Source organism: Colius striatus, chromosome 4, assembly GCF_028858725.1.
Source record: "Colius striatus isolate bColStr4 chromosome 4, bColStr4.1.hap1, whole genome shotgun sequence".
Lineage (NCBI taxonomy): Eukaryota > Metazoa > Chordata > Aves > Coliiformes > Coliidae > Colius > Colius striatus.
In genome coordinates, this window is record NC_084762.1 from 88,308,933 (window position 1) to 88,331,477 (window position 22,545).

The 22,545-nt window shown below is 37.9% G+C and overlaps 1 protein-coding gene across 2 annotated transcripts in view; it reads right to left on the reverse strand.

Moving 5' to 3' along the window:
- ADCY8 (adenylate cyclase 8) overlaps nt 1–22,545 on the reverse strand; it is a 122,118-nt gene that overhangs the window by 78,822 nt on the left and 20,751 nt on the right. For both annotated transcript variants that reach the window (XM_061995076.1, XM_061995075.1), the window contains exon 2: nt 11,760–11,909. In XM_061995076.1, the coding sequence (XP_061851060.1) occupies nt 11,760–11,909 (150 nt within the window). The remainder of the gene's footprint in view (nt 1–11,759; nt 11,910–22,545) is intronic.

Genomic DNA, 22,545 nt, shown 5'->3' on the forward strand with positions numbered 1-22,545 from the left:
CTTTAACCCAAAGGATAAAAGTAAAAGAATAAAAAAGCCAGAAGACAACACTAAATGTAACAAAACCATGGTAGAATTCAGGCCTGGACACACACCTGAATGGTAGTGACTACAGTGTAGGTATACCTAAGCTTCTGTTTTATCCAGTGAATCTGGAGAGATACTCAACAGATCAGATGTAAATGTCTATTTTGATGCCACTACAGATCTCTTTGGGCTCCATTACCTATATTAATTAGATCTCAGTTGACTGTAGCAGGAGCTCAAAGGTGTAAAGAGTGTGCAGTCACTTAGTTTAGGAGCTGCCTAAATACAGATCTGACTCCCACCCAATTTATTTTTTCAGGAAAATTTAAGAACAGTGAAATAAGTCCTGTAGTGATAAAGCAAATCAACTTCATGAGTCATCCATCTGTTTAAAGCATCAAGACTGTAACATTGATACTTTCTGTAATAACCACTTCTTGTTTATGCATCTGCAAGTCATTATTGAATAACTTCTTGGTGGCTTGTGTGCAGTGATCCCTTCAGTCTGTTGGACTGAAATCAGGGAGTGTCAACAGTGCCTATAACTGCACAAATGTATCTAGGCACATTCATGGAAAGATGGGACATGTACCTCATGAGTAAATAACAACTTTGGAACAATTTTTGAGAAAAGTCAATTAACCAGTGCACAAGCTCTCTGTCTTGTGCATTAAAAACTGAACTGGAGACCTTTCCACTGGTGCTGATCAAAGAAAACAAAATACTGACAAATACAGAACATTAACAAGCAATCTCGGGCCTGCAGGATGTTGCCAATGGAAAGTCAGACTCCCCAAGGTTTCCCTGCGGGGCATCACCCCTGCAGTATCTGCTGTCTCCATAAACTCCCTTTGACAACTCACTTAAAATGGCACATGGCAAAAGACAAGTTGATTTTGGCTTTTCCCAACTGGAGTTAAGGTACCCTAGAAATGTTGAACTTGACAGAGGCTGAAGAAAAACTGCCTCACACTTTGTTTTGATTTTTAACAATGCTTTTGCTAGACCATCAAGCTTGACTTTATCAACATTTACAACTAATACAATAGAAACTTTATTGTCTTGAGTAGTGAAGTTAGTAGCAAGAGAAAAGAGCTATTCCGAGCAGTGGTCTTAGCCTTTCCAGAGCACATGAGCTTTTGTTACATTTAAGGGAAGTAGACAAAAATGGTATTGGTTTTTAATGAAAATAACATCTATTCTGAACATTGAGAGTTTATCATAAATGCCACTCTAGAAAGTGGGAATGAACATCTCTCATCATGAACAGCTCCAAAGAGAAATTCCTTCATTCTTCATGTACCATGGACAGTCTATTTGCAGCTGTTCCATCTTGTGTGTTATCCAGACAATGGCAAGTAATTTAAAAATATGGAAGAAACTGCAGTATCTTAATATGTTCAGACTTGTATCTCCTGTTAGCTTTTACTGCTTACTGCTGCAATATATGATATTAGCTCTATCAACTTTCTTTTCTTTGAATTCAGGCAGTTACCATTCCCACTCATCCCATCCTTGGCTGCAGGTTCCATTTAGGTATCTGTTGTTCTCAAAAAGAAACAAGGCCAGATCACATAGGAGGTTTTGGAGTATCCTTTTGTTTAGCTATTGCCTGTGAAACATAGCTAGAGTCTCATCCCAAATAGTATCACATTGTTTATGAGAGTCACGACTTATTATAATGGCATCTAATTAGTTGTTGACTGCAAAGTGTTGGAAGGTTTGTGGTAACACAAGAAAGAAAAAGCTTTTTCCACACATTTATTGTAGGAAGAACATTTTGTCCAATTGTTTCCTCAATACTATCCTCCAGAACAGCATGTGAAAATATATGTAGCATATACTGAAAGGAAGGGCTGCAAGATACTGTTGGTCCTTTGCTTTCTTTGGATGATTAATGGTTTGAAGATTCAAGTACCTGAAGCCACATACCAAAATCTTGGCAGGGCTGATGATTAACAGTGTACTGCCAGATGCCAAAGGAGATGCTCTTCTCATCATCCAGTTGGCTATTATATCTCAATCTGAATGCCTGCTTGCTCTGAGCTGTAGAAGGCTGATTTCAGTACTGTCAGTTTGTATTTTTCATGCATTCCCAGTGCCTTTTTGGATTCATAAACATTTAGCTCATCCTGTAGCATGCTGGAAAGTGGTGGAACAATGCTCCCTGTCAATTTTTTTGGCATAGTACTTGTTAATACTGTTGCATGTATCTTTTAAGTGGAAAAAAAAGCATTTCTCGAAAAAAAAACCACACAAAAATATTTATTAAATTATTTTTGAAAGTACCAATTAATCACAAAACTGAGTGCAGTCAGTGCTTACACTGCAAGGCATGTGTGCAATGAATCAGCTCACCATAAAGCCATGTGAGCACCATTAACTTGCACGGCAGTGGGTGGGAGCATGTGTCTGGGGACAAGAGCAACTCTGCATTCCTTGACAGAAGAGACCAGCATTTAGATCTGCTAGACTACATCACAAAACAACTTTTTTGACACTGCTTGGTCATCAGAGCTGTCTTTTAGCTTAGGCAATTACATTTAGCTTAGGCAACAGGAACTATGGGTCTCAAATTTGGTACCCTTGTCTATATTGAATATGAGCAATGGTTAATAATTTCAGGTCCTCTGGATCCAAATACATGATTTCTCCTGAATGAAGAGCAAGTTTGACTTACATTCCATTGTGAAACCAAACCATGTAACAGATAGGTGGTGAAAACCAGGAGTTATAAAAACTATTATCCTGTCTTGTTAACATGAACATTTATGCTTACAAGTGGTACTGTCCATCCCCACAGTAATCCACTAGACATTTCTGATACATGGAAAGACAAATTTTATAGTTTTGTAATTTTGTTTCTTCCAAATCTCATGATATTTTTTCATTTAATCTTTATTAAATGGTTATAGAGAAGAAATATATCCAGAAGAAAAACACTTATATGGGAATAAGACACCTATCTGAATAAAAAGCATTGTCCTGTCTTCTAGTGTATTGGTTTTCATAAGTTTCAGCTGATTTGGACAAGGATGGAGTCATACCTTAAATACAGAAGAAAGATAGACATACCTACTGGAGACTGACTCCATAACATCATAATGTTACATTATTCTTTATTTTAGCAGAATAGAAAATGAGTGTAAAGTAGGTCACACAATTCAATTTTGTCCTAAAATATCAAAATGGCCTCATCTGGCTTGAATGTGCCCCATACACCTTCACTGCTTTGACTCATCTGCTCTTAAAGCTTCATATTCTGTACTGTTTCTGCTTTCTATTAATTTTGATGTTTCCTTTTCCATTTTGCTACTTTTTTTTTGTTTCAGCAATTACTAGGCAACTTCAGCAACATAAACATTTCTAAACAATACTAGTTATTGCAGCTAATGACATGGAAAATTTCAGTAAGGAAGCTCAGGTGAAATTTATTTTCCAGCTTTATATGACTATATCACTGCAGAACAAGAACATAGAAAAGAGCTAGGAGTTCATGTATTCTGGACGAAAGAAGGAATACATCTTGTCAGAGACTTGCAAGACTCTGATACTAAACAGCAGAAGATGGATAAAACTTCACCTGGGAAGTTTCTGTAGGTGAGAGTGATGGTCACTTTCTCAAAATCAAACCCTTTTCAACAGGCTTGTAGGTGGATACTTAAATTCTGGTGGTGTGAAAAACGTTCATCTGATTCATAAACATTAGTCCAAAATCTTTATCTTACCTTAAATCGTCTCAGAAATAGCATCAGTGAATTGACTCTGGCTAGTTCAGAATTGCCTAACTGCCTCTGGCTAGTTTAGCAGATAGGCTGTTTGGAGAAAATGTACACGCTGATCCTTTGATATGTTCTCTGGTACCTACAGAAGCATAATTGCATGTAAATCATAGAATCATAGAATGGTTGGAAGGGACCTTTAGAGATCATCTAGTCCAACACCCCTGCAAAAGTAGGTTTACCTAGATCAGGTCGCATAGGAACATGTCCAGGCAGGTCTTGAAGACCTCCAAAGAAGGAGACTCCACAACCCTCTGGGCAGCCTGTGCCAGGGCTCCCTCACCTGAACAGTGAAAGAGTTTTTTCTTATATTTAAGTGGAACTTTTTGTGTTCCAGCTTCATCCCATTACCCCTTGTCCTGTTGCTAGCTACTATAGAAAAAAAGGATGTCCCAACCTCCTGACATCCACCCTTTAGGTATTTATAAATGTTAATAAGTTCTCCCCTCAGTCTCCTCTTCTCCAGACTAAACAGCCCCAGTTCCTGCAGCCTTTCCTCATAAGGAAGATGTTCCAGTCCCCTGATCATCTTGGTGGCCCTGCACTTGTCTCTCTCCAGAAGTTTTCTGTCCCTCTTGAGCTGAGGAGCCCAGAACTGGACACAGGACTCCAGATGAGGCCTCACCAGGGCAGAGTAGAGGGGGAGAAGAACCTCCCTTGACCTGCTGGCCACACTCTTCATGATGCATCCCAGGATGCCATTGGCCTTCTTGGCCACGAAGGCACATTGCTGGCTCATTAAATATTTATTTAAATATTATTTATTTAATTATTGCTTCCCCACACCTGAATAAGGAGGAAAAGCCTGACAATAGATGTAGGAAACCAGTCACTGACTAAATCATAATATTGATTGTGAAGAATAATCTAAAGCTTGCCCCTTACTTTGCTTGCTGGGTTAACCAGTATGCTGTACTTAGAGTTTGATCCTCCTGTGAGTTTGATGCTGAGACCAAATTTCTATTGGGATTATGGTTCTTTAGAGAGGCACCAAGAGGAAAGAAAGTCTGGATAACTGTGAAACCTTTCTGAGCATTTTGCATTCAACAGAATGTTTCTTATAAAGAAAATATTTAACTGAAATGCCATATCTAACCAGAAGTTTACATAGAATTTTAAATTATAAGGTTATTATTTGCTCTTTAAAAATAAAGCTTCAATGATTGTGATTGTAGATTTTATTTATGAATAATTTGAGACTACTTTTCCAATGAAAAAAGGAAGGTCATGGTCTCTAAAATTCAAATTATTCCTTTAAATCAAACCTGATTTTTATCCTTATACCAGTTTTGAGGGATTTTCATATTCTTAGCACTAATTAAAAAAAAAAAAAAAGAATAGAAACCACAACAAAACTTTATAGAGTTTAAATCTCTTGAAGTGTCCTTTCCAATCCCAGTCCAATCTGCTCTTACTTTGGAGATTGCAAAGTACAGATGGTTGATTAAAATGTAAATCTGTAAGAGATTGATAAAACCTACACTTGTAAGCTTCTTTAAAAAAACCCAAAACCTACAAACAACAGAGTTCATCAATCTGCAGAGAGCTTCTTAGAGCTGTGGGAAATACAGATATTTGCAGAGGAAAGTGTGAAAAAAGGATCTTCTGGAAGTAGAGGTAGAAGAGAAACAAATGGTTGAAGAGAACAGTTTTGTAATGGAAAAAGAGGTTAAGACAGGATTACAGTTTTTCCACAGTTCTAAATATGCCAACAACAGTCTTTTCTGAAGACTAAGGAATGCCTCCTCCTTCCACATACCCATACTGGAAATATAGAATGTGTGTTTATACCCAGAAAACAAAACAATCCTCTTCTCACCCAGACAAACCATTCTTTAAAATGGTTGAGCTCAAATCCTTTGTGGAAAAAGAAATAAATAATATCCAAAATGTTTTAATTTTCAAATTATTTTTATCTTGATTCTACCTTGGATTTTTTTTAATAAAGTCAATTCAATATGTGTTTGGATTTAATATGTCATTCATTTAAAATGTAAGGATTTTGTATGATAAGAGATGGAACCGAAAATGAAATTTAATGTCAATTCCTGCACTTCATTAAGGCAATTTTAAAGCATTTTCACAATGAGGATTGTTTTTGAAAGTTTTGCAGTTCATTAATTAAGTTATACTTTCTATTTTCGAGATATGGTGAAAGTAGAATTACTTGCAGTGTTCATTCAAGAAAATCAAGCTAAAAAGGAAGACGGTGGTTTTGAAGTAGTTGTTAACAAAGTACAGCACTAGGTGTCAATAGCAAGGTACAGAACTGAGAGTCAAACTTTTTGAAATACAATGACATAAAATTGAAACATTGACTTAAAAATTTTAAACAGGCAGTGGAAATTGGACTTAAGAAAGTTGACAACGTCATGGTTATTATTTATTCCTAATTACAGTGTGTTGAACACAAAACTGAAGGCTGCCATTTTTAGTTGGTTGATACAATTACATATTATAGATTATAGAATGGTAGGGCTTGGAAGGGACCTTTAAAGATCATCTAGTCCAACTTTTTGTATTCTAGCTTCATCCCATTACCCCTTGTCCTGTTGTTAGATACAACAGAAAAAAGTGATGCCCCAACCTCCTGACATCCACCATTGAGATATTTGTAAATATTAGTGAGATTCCCCCTCAGTCTCCTCTTCTCCAGACTAAACAGCCCCAGTTCCCACAGCCTTTCCTCACATCTTAAGCACAAGCAGCTAACTACATTTCACTACAAAATATTTAAATTAATTTCTTAATCAGTAACTGCTAAACAAAGACTGGTAAACAGATTAATTTTTTCCATGCTACCTTCTCTAGCTTGGTTCTCTAATATCTTCTATCTTTCTATGATGCAGTTGTTCTGGTACTCAATAACAGAAGCATCTCATTTAACTCAGACAAGCTCTGAACTGTGTTAGATGTTCATTAAAATTATGATTTTGTACAAAAACTGAGAAAGAAGTTGACACAGATGCTTCTTCAGTTTCATAAAGTGCTGGGATTTCCAAATGGTGTCACACATATAATACTGTGCTGTTAAGTGTATAAACATCGTTAGCAATGTCTGCTGGAGTAATTCTCCTTTGTATCCACAGTGCTGTTCACTTCATTAATAGAGCAATTAGAGTTAGAAAATTCATTGTAATTTAAAATGCTAATATGTACTTGTTAACAACCCCAGGTGCTTAAAAACAAATTAAAAACCAATAATAAAATCCCCAGATCCTTGATGAATGAATCACTTTTTAAAAATACGCCTAAACCAACTTTCTGAAATACATCTGAAAATTTCATTCAAAAGTCTTGTTGAAAGTGAATTTGATGGGAGAGGAAAGATGAAAAAAGATACAGGAGCTTAATTGCTTAGATTCAGACAAATGAAACTTTAAGTTAAGTCACTTAACATCTGTGAAAAATTTTGGCCAGGCTCCTTACAATCTTTACTGTCATACAGGTCTGCACTTCACCCTCTTCCTTCCTTTGCAGTAAATCATTGAGTTGTAATTAAAGTAAAAGCTGAACTTGCACCTGAGGATATTTTCTGTGGACAGTGAACCAGAGAAGATAATTCGTATTTAGAGAGAGCATACATGGCACACAGACATTTCTACAGTGCAAAGTGTCCTTGAATGTAAAAACTCATAGTAATACTGAAATAGAGCATGGAGTCCTTAAACCCTGAGAACCTCACAAAAGGAAGATACTATTGGAAAAATAACGGCATCTGGAAAAAAACTATGACATCCAACTGTCCAAATTTCAGCTCAGAGTAGCACAGACAACAATAACAGAATGAGTTATTTGTCCTTAGTGGGATTTTTGGTGGATTCATCTTCTTTTTTCATCATGGTTTACAAGAAAGCACGATGGCAAATGAATGAATAAAACTGCTTTCACTGAATAAATTTCAGCTCATCCATATGAAATTTATCAGGAAATACAGAACTATTTCTTGCTTTTCACCATGAGACAGAAGTTGATAGAGCAGAAACTATATTTGTATGCCAGAAAAACTGCAAATACTCATTAGGAATTTCTTAAAACATCTCTGAAACCCAAATAATAATAATAATCCATCCTTATCAGTATTAGTGCTTACTTGGACAGTTCCCCATGTCTGATCGTACCTCTTGCTTATCTCTAAAACATAGATTATCAAATATTTGTTTCATACTTGAGTGACTTTCCATGACTGGCTCTTTTAGGCATTACACAAGAGTGAATAATGATATCAGCATTTATCGTTATTAGTATGACGGATGATTAGAGACGACAAATCTACGGGACACTGAGAAATTGGAAGGGTCATTTTGAGAATGCAGAAACTTGATTTCTTAGTTTTGACAATGCACTGTAATGAACAGAAGTATTTCTGAAGCACTTATATGACCTTCATAATCATAAAAAATTGGAGTCTTTCTCTGCAATTACTTATGGAAAAGCATACCATTCCTTGTTGCATTTCTTAACTCCTGATGTTTTTTTCCTCAATTTTGCAGGTCTTCTGATTCAAACAAGGTAATAACAAAATCAGACTACATGGGATCTATCTGATAAGTCATTCTATTTTGTATACGATATTGTATGTATGACATGTTGATAGAACTACCCACTTTAATTGTCTTTTACTTTCCTTTTAAGAGTTCAGTTCAATTTAGACAGTTTATGAGATGTGGAGGATACATAAATCAATGTGCAACAGAATTTGGAATTATTGGAATTATTATCTGGAAGAATTAGAGAAAAAAATATTCCTTCAATTTCTCTGCACATTTTTTGCTCCTCAGCCATATTGTTAGAAGTTTTCAGATGCCACATATTGGTCTGCACACACTCTTGCCCTTTTCTCCCTTCTTTTATGAGAGCTATTTTCTGGAAAGTCATAGAATGAATGTATTAAATTTCATTGGGATTTAATCCTTAGTTTCAAAAATGTGATATGGATGAACAGGCAATGCAATTTTCATATTCATTTCGACTACAGATCCTCTGTATCATGAGATATGTCTTCAAGATAGAAAAATGCTATCAGCCACTGAATTACTGCCTGTGGATACTGATCAAAAGAGCATGAACAACCTGCTCAAGAAAAGCAGTCACCCAAAATGTGACATTGCCAGTTTTAAAAGAAGATACATTTAGAAATTGCTTAAATGAGCCACTACTTCAGAAGCAATGGGAAAGAACAGAAGACAGAGGGGAACAGGACCTCATCTGGAGTCCTGTTCTGGGCTCCTCAGCTCAACAGGGACAGGGAAGTGCTGGAGAGAGTCCAGCACAGGGCCACCAAGATGATCAGGGGAATGGAACACCTTTCATATGAGGAAAGGCTGCGGGAACTGGGGCTGTTTAGTCTGGAGAAGAGGAGAATGAGGGGTGATCTTATTAACATTTATAAATATCTAAAGGGTGGGAGTCAGGAGGCTGGGACATCCCTTTTTTCTATAGTAGCTAGCAACAGGACAAGGGGCAATGGGATGAAGCCGGAACACAAAAAGTTCCACTTAAATATAAGAAAAAACTATTTCACTGTTCAGGTGAGGGAGCCCTGGCACAGGCTGCCCAGAGGGGTTGTGGAGTCTCCTTCCTTGGAGGTCTTCAAGACCCGCCTGGACATGTTCCTATGAGACCTGATCTAGGTGAACCTGCTTTTGCAGGGAGGGTTGGACTAGGTGATCTCTAAAGGTCCCTTCCAACCCCTACCATTCTATGATTCTATGATTCCTCAAGGCATTAAAATGCTGAAATATTTTCTCATTGTTGTCCCAAATAGAAATGAAAACCTAAGTATATGATATGTATTTATATAAATATATCTCTTTATAGTTGTGCATAGTAATAGAATTCCAAAATTCCAACAAAATTAGTTGGAAATATTTCAAAATGTTTTGTTCCTAGATTTTCGGTTATCATTAAATTGCATTTTAGAAGACATCTTTCATTTGATGTCCTGATGTCTGTATTTTTCTCTTGTAGGCATTTTCCTTGGCCCAAATACATATTCCCTTCTGTATTTCTAGTTGTATGATGCCTTTGACACACTGCTTTGGTTACAGATGAGTCTCAACTACAGTGAGGGAACTCTTCAAGAAGCTCTACCTTCAGGGGACAGCGTAGCCCTGAAACCTTGCATGGCACTGGGCCAAGACAATATACAAGGTTCAATACAGATTCAACTCCTACTTCCTCCCTCACCAAAAAAAAACCCACAAAACCCCGAAAACAAAACTGTTTTTTCTTTATTTAAACCCAATAAAATGGAAAGAGACTGTGTTCATTTTCCTAATAGGAAATAAAATTTCAGCAAAATTCAGATTCTCAAAAAAAGAGTTTTCCTTATAGAAATTCCATTTTTCATGAGAAAATAAAATCATTCTTATGGAAAATCTTCATAATCATCTGGAACCAACCGAAGGGTAACCTTGTGTTTTTTAAAGAGCTCTACAAAACAATGATCAAAGTAAAGGTTACAAAAAATTACACACAAGAAGAGAAATGACATAAAAACCCCTCAAACTCACAAAGACACAGAAGCCATAAAAATGTGGTTCTATAGTTAAAATGAGAACAGATTATCCTAGATTGTATCCCTCAAAGCCTCTTCAGCCAGCAATGGCTGGAGAGATATTCTGGTACAGATAGCTTGCTTTACTCAGCAGTCATGTATTCATACTGAGTCATAAAACTGTAAAATCTAGACTATGATATCTCAGATCTCTATCTACAAGGCTTTCAACATGTAATTTAAATATGTTTGAGAAGCAAGATATGCATTTGTACAAGACAAAATGAATGGCTAAAGTCATTTGAGAATGAAATAGCAGTGTAACATATTCATATAAGGTAATGTTTTGATCTTAATGTAATTTTTCAAACAGCAGGTGAACCTTCTGATACTTCAGTGGGAATGAAAAACATGTAGAGCTACATCCGATTGCTACTCCCTTGGTACGACATAATAAGCAGCAAGCTTCTTTTTATTCAATGCCTTGTATTCTGGATTAAAAAAGATGATGCATCTAAGAACGACCATACCTGCTCAGATCAGAAGTTCATCTAACTCAATATGCTACTTGTGCACAATGGCCAAAAGAAGTTCAGAGAAAAGCTTAAGAGCAGAGAAAGCATACGGTGATACTTCTCTGCAGTGGCCTTCCAGCTTCAAAAATTCATCTGTTAGCCAGACATAACGTTTTAGTATTTGCCTAACTGGAGTGAAATTCCATGAACTTGCTTAGCTTTTCGTAGAATCACAGAATGGTAGGGGTTGGAAGGGACCTTTAGAGATCATCTAGTCCAACCCCCTGCAGAGATAGCTCCACTTAGATCAGGTCACATAAGAACATATCCAGGTAGGTCTTGAAGACCTCCAAAGAAGGAGCCTCCACATCCTCCCTGGGCAACCTGTGCCAGGGCTCCCTCATCTGAACAGTGAAATAGTTTTTGTCTTATGTTTAAATGGAACTTTTTGTGTTCCAGCTTCATCCCATTATCCCTTGTCCTGTCAGTAGATACAATAGAAAAAGGGATGCCCCAATCTCCTGACATTCATAATTTAGATATTTTTAAATATGAATGAGATTGTAAATATTAATGAGATCACTTGACTGATACAAGTTTTAATATCCAGAACATTCTGAATGATTAGGTTCTGCATCTTAAGCCCTCTTATGTAAAGAACCATTTTTAATCACCTGCCAGCTGCTGTTTCATTTGATGGCCTCTTCTTGTACAGGAAAGGACAGAGAACAGCCATTCTCTATTCATCATGTTTCCCAGAAAAATCTTTTAAGATGACATATCAGATCAATACACAGTAGCAAAACAACAGCATGAATCTCACTTAACCTGCACAAATCAGGTGGCATCACATCGGAGTCAGTAAGGCTAGAAAAACACAGTCTTGTTCAATTATCTATTCCACTTAATAGAAAAATAGGATTGTTTCTCCAATACCTGTCGCTGATTTTCTGTCTCTAGCCTCAGTCTGGCTTCTACACATCTTCTGGTCTCCAGGAAGGCTTGACGTTGTGCTCTGTCTGATAGGTAGCTAATGAAGATTCCTGCAGTGTTCATACACATAAATAACACTGCCTGAGCCACTATCTGCAACAAAACAGAAATAAGACTTGATCATAAAGGAGAAGCAAAAATACCTGTTTAGGAAGGGAAAGAGAGAGAATTACTGCTCTGCAGTCAGATAGGATGCAAAAATAATGGTTAGGAAAGTTTGCATAAAAGAATCTCTTGGATCTTAATTAGAGACATTGACCGTGTAAAATTCTCTCTGCCTTGAAGAAGAAATATACAGTATTTGGGGGCATTAAACTCTAGTTGAACCACAAATTATGTTTCCAAGAACTGACTCACAGAGCTCTAGTCAGGAATGATTACAAACATAATTAAGAATTTGTTTTTACACTGCCTTTTCTGTAAAAGCAACTTTGTGATTTGTTCCATGGCTTAGTTTGAGAACAATGTCATGTTAAGGAAAACAAAGAATGGCAGTTAGCTAAGAATAAATATTAGTGATAATAGTTCTGTTGGTATTGACCAAATTAAATAAATTCATTTTCAGCTGATGCCAAAGCACATGCTTGCACAATCTGAATCCTGAACCATTTATCAGGGGAAGCTGAATGGATAACTAGAGTCTTGCATAGTCCATGTCTGTGTACACAGACCTTTTCTTCTCTAAGGCCTACATAAGGGCTGCACTCTTTTTCCTTGTAGAAAGTGTGTCATAGCTTCTTCCTTTGCAATATTTACTTAAAGGAGACAAACAGGAGTGAATTCTTGGACAGTGTAACTTTCAGTGGCTTATTTGCCTTTCATTGATACCTCTTTATGCTATATATGTTTGTAAGACAGGGCACATCAACAACATTGAAGTGAGGATTGTTTGGGAAATGGAATAAGAAATATTTTATAGAGTCATAGAATTGTTTATGTTGGAAAAGAATTTTCAGATCGAGTTCAATCAGCACTGCCATGTCCACCACTAAACTGTGCCTCTAAGTGCCACGTCTACATGTATTTTAAGTACCTTCAGGGATGGTGACTTTATCACTTCTCTGAGCAGCCTGTTCCAACATTCAACAACTCTTTCAGTGAAGAAGTTTTTACTAATCTCCAATCTAAACCTCCCTTGATGCAACTTGAGGCTACTTCCTCTTGTCCTATCACTTGTTACTTGGGAGAAGAGACAGTTTGCATGCACTAGAGACAGATGTTCAGTTTCAGTAGCTTTATCCAACACCTCACTCCTGTTGTAATTTACGGATTCATGTGAACTCTTCTCCATTTCCACTTAATCTTCCCTTTTTTTGCTTTGTAAGAGTATCAAGAGTAAAAAGACCAGAAGTCACTCATATTCCTCAGATGCAGCATGTAGGGTGAAACCCCTCCGATTGCCACCTTAACTAAATAAATAAGCCATCAGGGTACAGTGAACCAGCTGAAAGTCTGCAAACTGCAGCTCCCCATCTTCCTGCCAAGGTCCTGTCATGGCCATTGTACCAATGAGATCTCATGGAGTGCACCCTGTCTTGTGGTATCACATCTCTCTCACAGTGGTAAGCCACCCATGGAGCAGGGGGAGGGGCTATATTACCCTGTGGCTACATTACCTGCCCAACAAAGCCACCCAGGCTCTGATAGCTACGGACCATAATGCTATGGGTGATACCTACAGGACAGTAACAACATCAGAACAGCCATGTCAGAACAGATCAAGTGTTCATCATTCAGGATCATGTCTCTGATAGCAGATCACAGAGTGACTACAAGGATAAAACAGTGCATACATGTACAAGAATAAAACATATATTCAGTGATGTCAAAACAGTCTTGAACACTCTTTGTGGAACACTGTAGGCTAGCAGTTGCATTTCTGATTATTATCTGATCTTCCTGAAACCAAAGTGTTGCTTGTCCCAACAGAAAAGTGAAAACATTTAGCAAAACTTCGTAATATTACTGTGATGCTGTGCTTCAGATGTGCAGTTCTCATGCACATTCACGAGGGTTTGAAAGTGAATTTGATATCAAAGCAAATATCTGATATCTGTCAGAAACTTCAGCTTTACATATTGCCATATTTCTGAATCTGGAGTATTGTTCTATGAGAGCACAGGGAATCCATTTACAATGATTAAATGATTAAATAAGGACACATATCCTGGCTCCAGCTAAACTTTTGTTTAACTTTTGCCAGTAATATATGTCTAGGTAAAGCTTGTGAGAAATAGGGCATGAGTAGCACAACTCTTGTACCTTCCTGGCTTCCAGGATCTTGTGTTTCACAATATCTCTGAACTGCAGGTGTCATACTCTATCCATCTGCTTATTTTTTTTCTTTTAGCTTTCTGAAGTTAATTTTATCTTTCCCCCCTATGGCATTCAATGACAAAGATTTCTACAATTTCATTAGGCTCTTTGTGATAAAAATGTTTCTTTTCCTTTGCTTTATTTTGCAGCCTTACCATTTCTTTGAGTACTGTATTGTAGTTATGAGAAGCAGTGACTAATCATTCCAAATTCATCTTCCTCTCCCTATTCCTGTTTTTATTGTCTTAGAGCATTATCCTTAATTTTATTTTTAAAAGAGAGAAATTTGAGACTATTCAATCTAACTGTATTTACTATTCCACCTCTCTGCTTACTGCTTTTTCCTTGTTATCTACTTTATCCTATTTTACTGGAGACAGGTTGCTCTGGACTAGCTTGATTCCCCCAGGCACTTTCTGCCTTTGCTCCAAGATAAAAGACAGAAAGCAGTAACTCAGCCCATAGCTGCTTTCTGGTGCCTGCTACTAAGAGGTGTATGATGAGGTGAAGTGGTAAGACCAGTCCAGTATTACTTTGTTCAGCAGGACAACTGAAATAAGCTGTGGGTGGTTCAGGAGTCAACATTTCATACCTTTTTGACTGACTCAAAGATAATCAATGCTCACACACTAGGAAAGTTAGAGTACAGCATGAAAAAAACAGAAAACCATTTCACAATGTTTGAAATGTACATTTCAACAATGAAAACAATGTCTCCTCTGCTTGCGAATTCAATTGCAAATTCCTCATGAGTCCAGTTCAGTCACCCATCTCTGCTAATGCTCAGTACTAGTACCACTCACTTCAGCAGATCTCCTTAGAGCAAATGCAGTAGAATTTGGCCTTCAATTAGATTTCATGAGCACCTAATTTGATTTAGACAAGGGTAATTATGGAAAAGATGTTACAGGTAAAACAGCAGTTTACTTGGAGGCAGAATCTGCTTTTCTTACGTATAGTAGTCTGATTGAAACCAATCTAAAGAGTAAAACACCATGCCTTGCAAGGATACTAATCTGTGCCTCGTTAAAAAAAATATATAGAGAGAGAAAAGTTGACTCTCTCATTTTTCCTACAGCTTTCTGTGGCCAGTTCTAGAAGTCTTGCAAGGTTTTCTACTGCCTCTCAGGGCCACAAGACAGGGTAGACTCTGATTTGATAAGACCTACACAGTTTTTAATCTTTTTGACTGACTTGAAGGGTAATCAATTCTTACACAGATGAGGTATAACATAGCATCATAGAATGGTAGGGGTTGGAAGGGACCTTTAGAGATCATCTAGTCCAAACCCCCTGCAGAAGTAGGCTCACCTAGATCGGGTCACACAGGAATGCGTGCATGTGGGTCTTGAAGACCTCCAAGGAAGGGGACTCCATATCCTCCCTGAGGAGCCTGTGCCAGGGCTCTTTCATCTGAACACTAAAATAGGTTTTCTTTATGTTTAAACGGAACTTTTTGGGGTTCCAGCTTCACCCCATTACCCCTTGTCCAAAAAAGAAAAGCTTTTCACAATATATATAAGCTCTTCGGTCTATTTGTACCTTGCACAGTACTCAAATAGGCAACTGTAGTAGAGACAGCAAGTGATCTTAAAAAGCTGTGAGTGATATATTTTCATGTTAAACACCCTCTAGGGCTTTGCTTTTAGGCTCTGCTTCTTAAACATATTTAAAATGCAGACAAGAAGGTACCCATCACCATGCTGCTTTGTGAATATCTGTGTAACAGGATCAGCACCATCCCTGCTGAACCTGTAGTTGCACATGATCACATAATAAGATGAACAGTGCTGAAGGAAGTTACTTGACAATATCATGCAAGTATTTAGAGGTAGATGTTAAAATTTTTACTCTAAAAACTCTTCTTCTCACATTTCTCAAAGGAGATGTCTAAGAGCTTAGTTCACACAAAAATCAATAAGCACATAAATTTACATTTACAAAGTGTCTTTCATACAGGAACCTCAGAGCCCTTTGCAAAATCAATATGAAAACTACTCAGAAACAAAGACAATGAAAGGAGGGGATGCAGGTCAGACAAGAAAGCGAAGTTTAAATTTTACAGTACACACTGATCCAAATAAATTCATTTTTATCTCATCGCATAAAAAGGGCTTTGCCAAGACAGCTGAAATCAAGATAATATTTTGAGTGGGTTTTAGAACCACCATATCTCACAAGGAAACGAAGGTACAGGGCACAGCTGGTCAGGAAGAAGTATCAATTCAGGAAGGTACAGTATAGTAATCTAAAAGAACAGGAAAAGGAAAATTAATTGAAAAGGCAGTAAAGTAGCTCACAAGTCTGTTGCAAAGTGGTAGGTGAATCAGCCACAGACAGCTTTCAAGCCAGAATTGAATGTAGTCAGGAAACAGGAAATTCAGAAAGCTTCAGGTGAGTTACTGAAAGAAGAGCTGGGCTAAGCATAGCAACAGTTTTAAGGGATTTCTGCTATAAAGAGACCTAATAGAATTTGCCTTGATTTGGGGTTTACATAGAGTCCTGTGAGATAATGAAAATCTGGGAGTGAGTTAAAGAAGGGTTTGCAGATGCCAGAAGTTTCGAAACTTCAAAATCATAACTGAAATGTGGGGTTTTAAAAAATAAATTTGACATGAGCCTACTCTTTGAAAAGGTGAAATTGTCCATCAGGAAATATCAAGATTTAAAGCCAGTGGCAGAGCTGCCGAACTCAGTGCTTTCTAAAACCTGCCATTAATAGACATTTATGGAGTGTATAATGATTGACTGAGTTCAGCACTTCCAAAGAGTCCATAACCTGAGCAAAACTGAATACATTGAGCATTCAGCAAACCCAGGAGACTGGAAATATATTGATTGATAGCTAGCTGTAAAAGGTAGTAGTTGACATAGACAATATTCATGTGATGAATAGCTGAACCAATGGCAGCCTGCATTCGTACGGAAAGCCCAGTGACAGCGGAGAGAAAGCTGAAAAAGTTTAGAAAGCATTCTGAAATCTGAGAGGACACTAAACTTGTGTATTGCTACCTCAGTACAGAAAGAAAAATTAGGATGCTCTGCAGGAACAGATATTCTTTTTATGTCGTATAGAAACAAAGTAGTGCTGGGGAAGATCTCACCAAAACATGTATGAGAAATAAAGAAATGGTTTTCAATGTAATGTCCAGTTGGATGTTTTCAAGGAAGATAGGTCCTAAAGAGCAGGAATTTCTTTAATTCCTGAAATGAGCCTGCAGGAAATTATTTAATTCTTTTCCTATTTTGCTTTCTAGTAGTGGATTGGCTTCAACAATGGATTAGAGCAGATCTTGTCCATTTGGGAAAATTGGGAAAGTAAAGCTTTTGTGTTTCAGTAATGTTTTCAGCATGTGCCACATAGAGGAATGGTTGCTATGACAATTATTATTGGTTAATTAGATTTGGAGAAGCATTTTGATTCATCATTAGTAGTTTAACTAAAAATAGCAGCTCACCACAAGGTTGTTCTTTGTAACTAAAATATCTCAGAAACCCATTTTCCCTCTCTCCCTTCTCCATCATCCCCTTCCATAGATCATTTTAAGGGAAAAATCCTACAAGCTCATAAAAATTGATCACAAGGAATGAACTGAGGGTTGCATGAGAAATGTGGGATTTGAGACCAAATACTCTACTTTGTATAGAATAGGAACACCTGGCAGCACAGACTACCACTTTCTCACTTCTGGGCTGCAAGTAAGCTTCTATCTCCAGCTGAGACCATGATTTTATGAGTTAAAGCTCCTGGCAGCAGAACTATTAAGTACCTGTATTTCTGCACTGCCTCTTACCCTCCTTGATCCCTCAGCACAGCTTCCCCTTTGTTGTGCCAGATCAATTATTTGTGGGACCATACTGTGAACTATATAATGGAACTTGGCCAACTTAAAAAACAAACATTTGGCGTTGGCAGTGATTTTCCTATCTAGAGCAGTCGTCTGATTGAGTTCACAGCACAGGCTCCACTGGGAGAGGAAGCACGTGAACATTCATACTTGGCACTGCTGCCAACTCATTAAACTGAAATCATTGCTGCCTTATTGTTAAATCACCTTGTAAGGAGCTTTTTATTCCCCAGGTTCACTCCTTCTGACTTCTCCTGGGTCTAGTTGCTAAATGCCAATGGCCATGATAGAGGTTGTTCGTTTTTAGATGCTTCTTCATTAACATTTATAGGAAACCAACCTGTCCCACAAAGGCATCTAAACTGCTGTCATGAGTTTCTCGAAAGCTCGTCTGTCCCTGATCCTCTATATTGTCCAATGCATAGATACAAGAGCTGTTTAACTCCTGCTGACAGGTGAAGGGAGTGCTAACTCTCTGATGTGATCTACACACACATAATTTCTGAAAGACAGGAATATACCGTACATCTGAGAAGTCAGGGATGGAGAATGGTACGTTGTTTATTCATGGTAAATTTAGTCAAGCACAGACTATGATGGTTAAGAACAGTGCTTTGAATGACCAACCCCTGATTTGCCAAATGTGGGAAAGGATCCCTTGTATCACCTCCTGATTGTGTGTTTAGAACTGAGTTTTGTGGTTCAGTTGTACACAGCTCCAATTAGCTGATTCTTCAAAAACTTAGATCTTATATACACCTCTAGGACAGCTGAGATCTTTTAAGTCTGTTCTTGCTGCATCCAAAGGAGGTGTTAAACTTCACTATGTACTTAGGGACAGAGTGTGGCCTTTAATGTGCATGAAATCTAGCCTGCAAGACAGGTTTGCCCTATCAAAACACTGGGTATACCCTAAGGAATTATTAGATTACCCTCGCTGAGAGTGACTGCTCTCAGATACAGTTTTCTCCAGCCTCTTGGAGAATATCCTAATGTGCCTATTGCTACTGAGCTGCTCATGATTTAGAAAACAAAGACCATTTTCCCTCTGAACACCACCTCTGTGTAAAATCAATTGTTCTAGTTCAAGACAGAATTCAGAAATAAGTATCTTTAGTATTTAGAACAAGAGTTTAATTTTCTGATAGAAAAATCGCTATTGTCTACTTGCTCTTCCTCTCACTGAATCCATCAGAAATGCAGAAAACTGAATGTCTGATTAAGTTGGTCATAGGTAGCTCAAATCATACAACTTGATGAGTCAGCTATCAACTATGGCAAAATTTTGTAACGTGGTGTGGTACAAGGGATCTTTCAGAAAAAAACCATATTATATGAGAAATATAAGGACTCACATGTTTTGAGAAATGCACAGAGGCAGTCAAGCCAATGCATATCCCTGCAAGTACCATTGAGGAGCCCCAAATGGCAAATAATTTGCAATGTATGTCCTCCAACTCCCCTTGAATTTGCCTAAAATTTAGGATTAGGGTATAATTGTAATTAAAAAAATAAATAAATCTATTCTGGGACTTTGAATGATGGGGGTTTTTTGTGCATTTCTTTTTATAGATGTTACAGTGACTAGAAATGTCTGTAACAATGTCAGTAGTAGGGTCATAGCACTTGCATACAGGCTAATGCATACAGGCTGGAGATTGACCTGCTGGAGAGCAGCTCTGCAGAGAGACACCTGGGAGTCCTGGTTGATAATAAACTGACCATGAGCCAGTAATGCGCCCTCATGGCCAAGAAGGCCAATGGCATCCTGGGATGCATCAGGAGGAGTGTGGCCAGCAGGTCAAGGGAGATTCTCCTTCCCCTCTACTCTGCCCTGGTGAGGCCTCATCTGGAGTCCTGTGTCCAGTTCAGGGCTCCTCAGCTCAAGAAGGACAGGGAAGTGCTGGAGAGAGATGATCAGGGGATTGGAATATCTTTCATACGAGGAAAGGCTGTGGGAACAGGGGTTATTTAGTCTGGAGACTGAGGGGAGATCTTATTAACATTTACAAATATCTAAATGGCAGATGTCAGGAGATTGGGGCATCCCTTTTTTTGATGGCATCCAATGGGAGTAATGGGATGAAGTTGGAATGCAAAAAGTTCCATTTAAATGTAAGAAAAATCCTATTTACTGTTCAGGTGAGGAAGCCCTGACACATGCTGCCCAGGGAGGGTGTGGAGTCTCCTTCCTTGGAGGTCTTCAAGACCTGTCTGGATACGTTCCTGTGTGACCTGATCTAGGTGAACCTGTATTCTGCAGGGGGGATTGGACTAGATGATCTCTAAAGGTCCCTTCCAATACCTATCATTCTATGATTCTATGATAATGGACAAAGATGAGTGAAATGATGTTCAGATTTTAGTAACTGTTTTCCATGGCTACAGGATACTCTGATGGACTCTCTGGACCTCCTCTAGGAACTGATTCTGGACTATGTAATGAAATCTGGTGATCACGTCTCCTGTGTGCTGAGCAGCATAATACTCTTTTGTCATTATTTCCCACACAGGATGCGATTACAGATACTTGAAATGTTCTTATTTAAAAGGAACAATCTTATCCTTTGACGTAAACAACCTTCTCTATTCAGTGTGTGCTGGTAAGGTGCTTTCTCCCTCTAACCTGAAACAGCTGCATTGCAGGGTAATTACAAGCAGAAATGTAAAGCCAAACCTTCCAGATGCCATCTTTTTGTTTTCAAAACCCACCACCTCATTTGTTTTATCTAAATAAATGTAAAAGGCCTAGACAGGAATCTGTTGTCTTCTCCAAATATATGTAACCTTGAAACCACAGTGTATGTACTACAGAATTACTTTAAATTACCTGCGCTGCGTAACCAGGAGTAGACTCTCTAACAATCCACAAAAACCAGCAAAAATCAAGACACATCACAAATGCTTGTGCAACAGAGAACACACTGAAAGCAGCTCCCAGCAGTCAGCATAAGTTAGGAAACTGAGTGACGTTATTTCCCTGATCACTGCTCAGAAGACAGTGTAAAGCAGCTCTGGAGTTTCCTCTTTTTCATATTTCAGACTCACAAAGCTCAGTCTGACACTAAAACTTTCCGTGTATTTTTTTTTTGTGCATAAGTTGATCTCCCTTACAAGCTGCACTTTTACTGTTCAAAACAAATACTAAAGTAATTTTGGTCAATAGAAGCTACATCCCATTTAAAGCCACTGCAGAAATAAATTACTCCTAATAAAAGTTACAGTATCTGAATAAAGATTTATATGAAATAAATCTGAAAGGGGGAAGTACACTCAAAATATCTTAGATACTAGGAATTAAAAATAATTCCTGGGGCTTTTTTTTTTTAAGCAACCCTTACCAATTGTTTGAGGTTTTTTCCTCTTGCATTACACACATAGAAATAAGAATTGTAAATAACTCCCTTCTATTTCAGATGTACCAGTATTTGTGGGCCAGGCATTAGACATCACAGATAACTTCTCAGTGGCAAAAAATTTCATCTGACGTCCAGTCTGGAAATGTCTGAGAGCATCACTGAGTTTTAAGGTGAGTCTGGACACTCTAAAACTGGAACCTCTAAAATGAAAATCTCTTTTGGAAACCAACTACCTCAATAGTTCTGCTCAAGTCAATGCAGAACAGCCAAGAAAGAAGAACTCCTAGTACTTCCCTTACTATACAGCTGATTAGGACCGATGGTAGAAAAAAAAATGTGCATCACAGTAGTTTTGCAGCATTGGAAAGACTTTATCACATTTGAAGGAAAGTATAATTTGTATTTGTAAAGTAATTTGCATTTCTGCTAGCTGAGTTTGAGGTGGTGTTCTGCACAGCTCTTTTTATTGCACTAGATAGTGGCTCTTAATTGAAGTAGGATGTCGAAACTGGGTGAGCAATAGTTATGTTTGTAGGGCTGACAGCAGTTCATCTTTCCTGACAAATTTCATTGCTATTTTCATCTGATCAAATGTATGTGTGGCCCAGTAACTACCTGCAGGACATAGTCCACGTCTCTTCCCTATGGAACTAATAATCATCATGATTTGTGTCCAGGTGATCTTGCTTCGATGCATTCTGCAGGGTTGTAATAATAGACCACACAACAGAAGATTTTCATTCTTCTTCCTGGTTATGTTAGGCCAGGTCATGTGTGTTTTCCCCTGAATCGTCAATCTGTGGCCATAGGTGGAAGAAAGTAGCATGATTTTGCAAATAATTTTTCCCCTTTGGTATTGCAATGGGAAAAGAAAGTGATAGCCAAATGTAATGATTTTAAATTACTCTTAGGCTCTTTAACAAGAAATAATAACATTCTTATGAAAGCCACTCCAGTCTGTGTGAGAGTGAGACTAATACTTATTAAAAAGTAAATTGGTTTAACTGAAAGAGTACTGAAAATACTGGTAACGAAAAATAGATAAGAGAGAACACAGTGTTGAGTGTCATTTTCCAAACAGCCCTTGTCCTTCAAAGCCTTCAGCTACTCTGATGAGAAGCTCTACTGATCAGTTGTTAACCAGTGATACCTGCTGGCAAACAAACACCCCTCACACCTGTTCGGTTTTTAAAGTATTTACTCCCA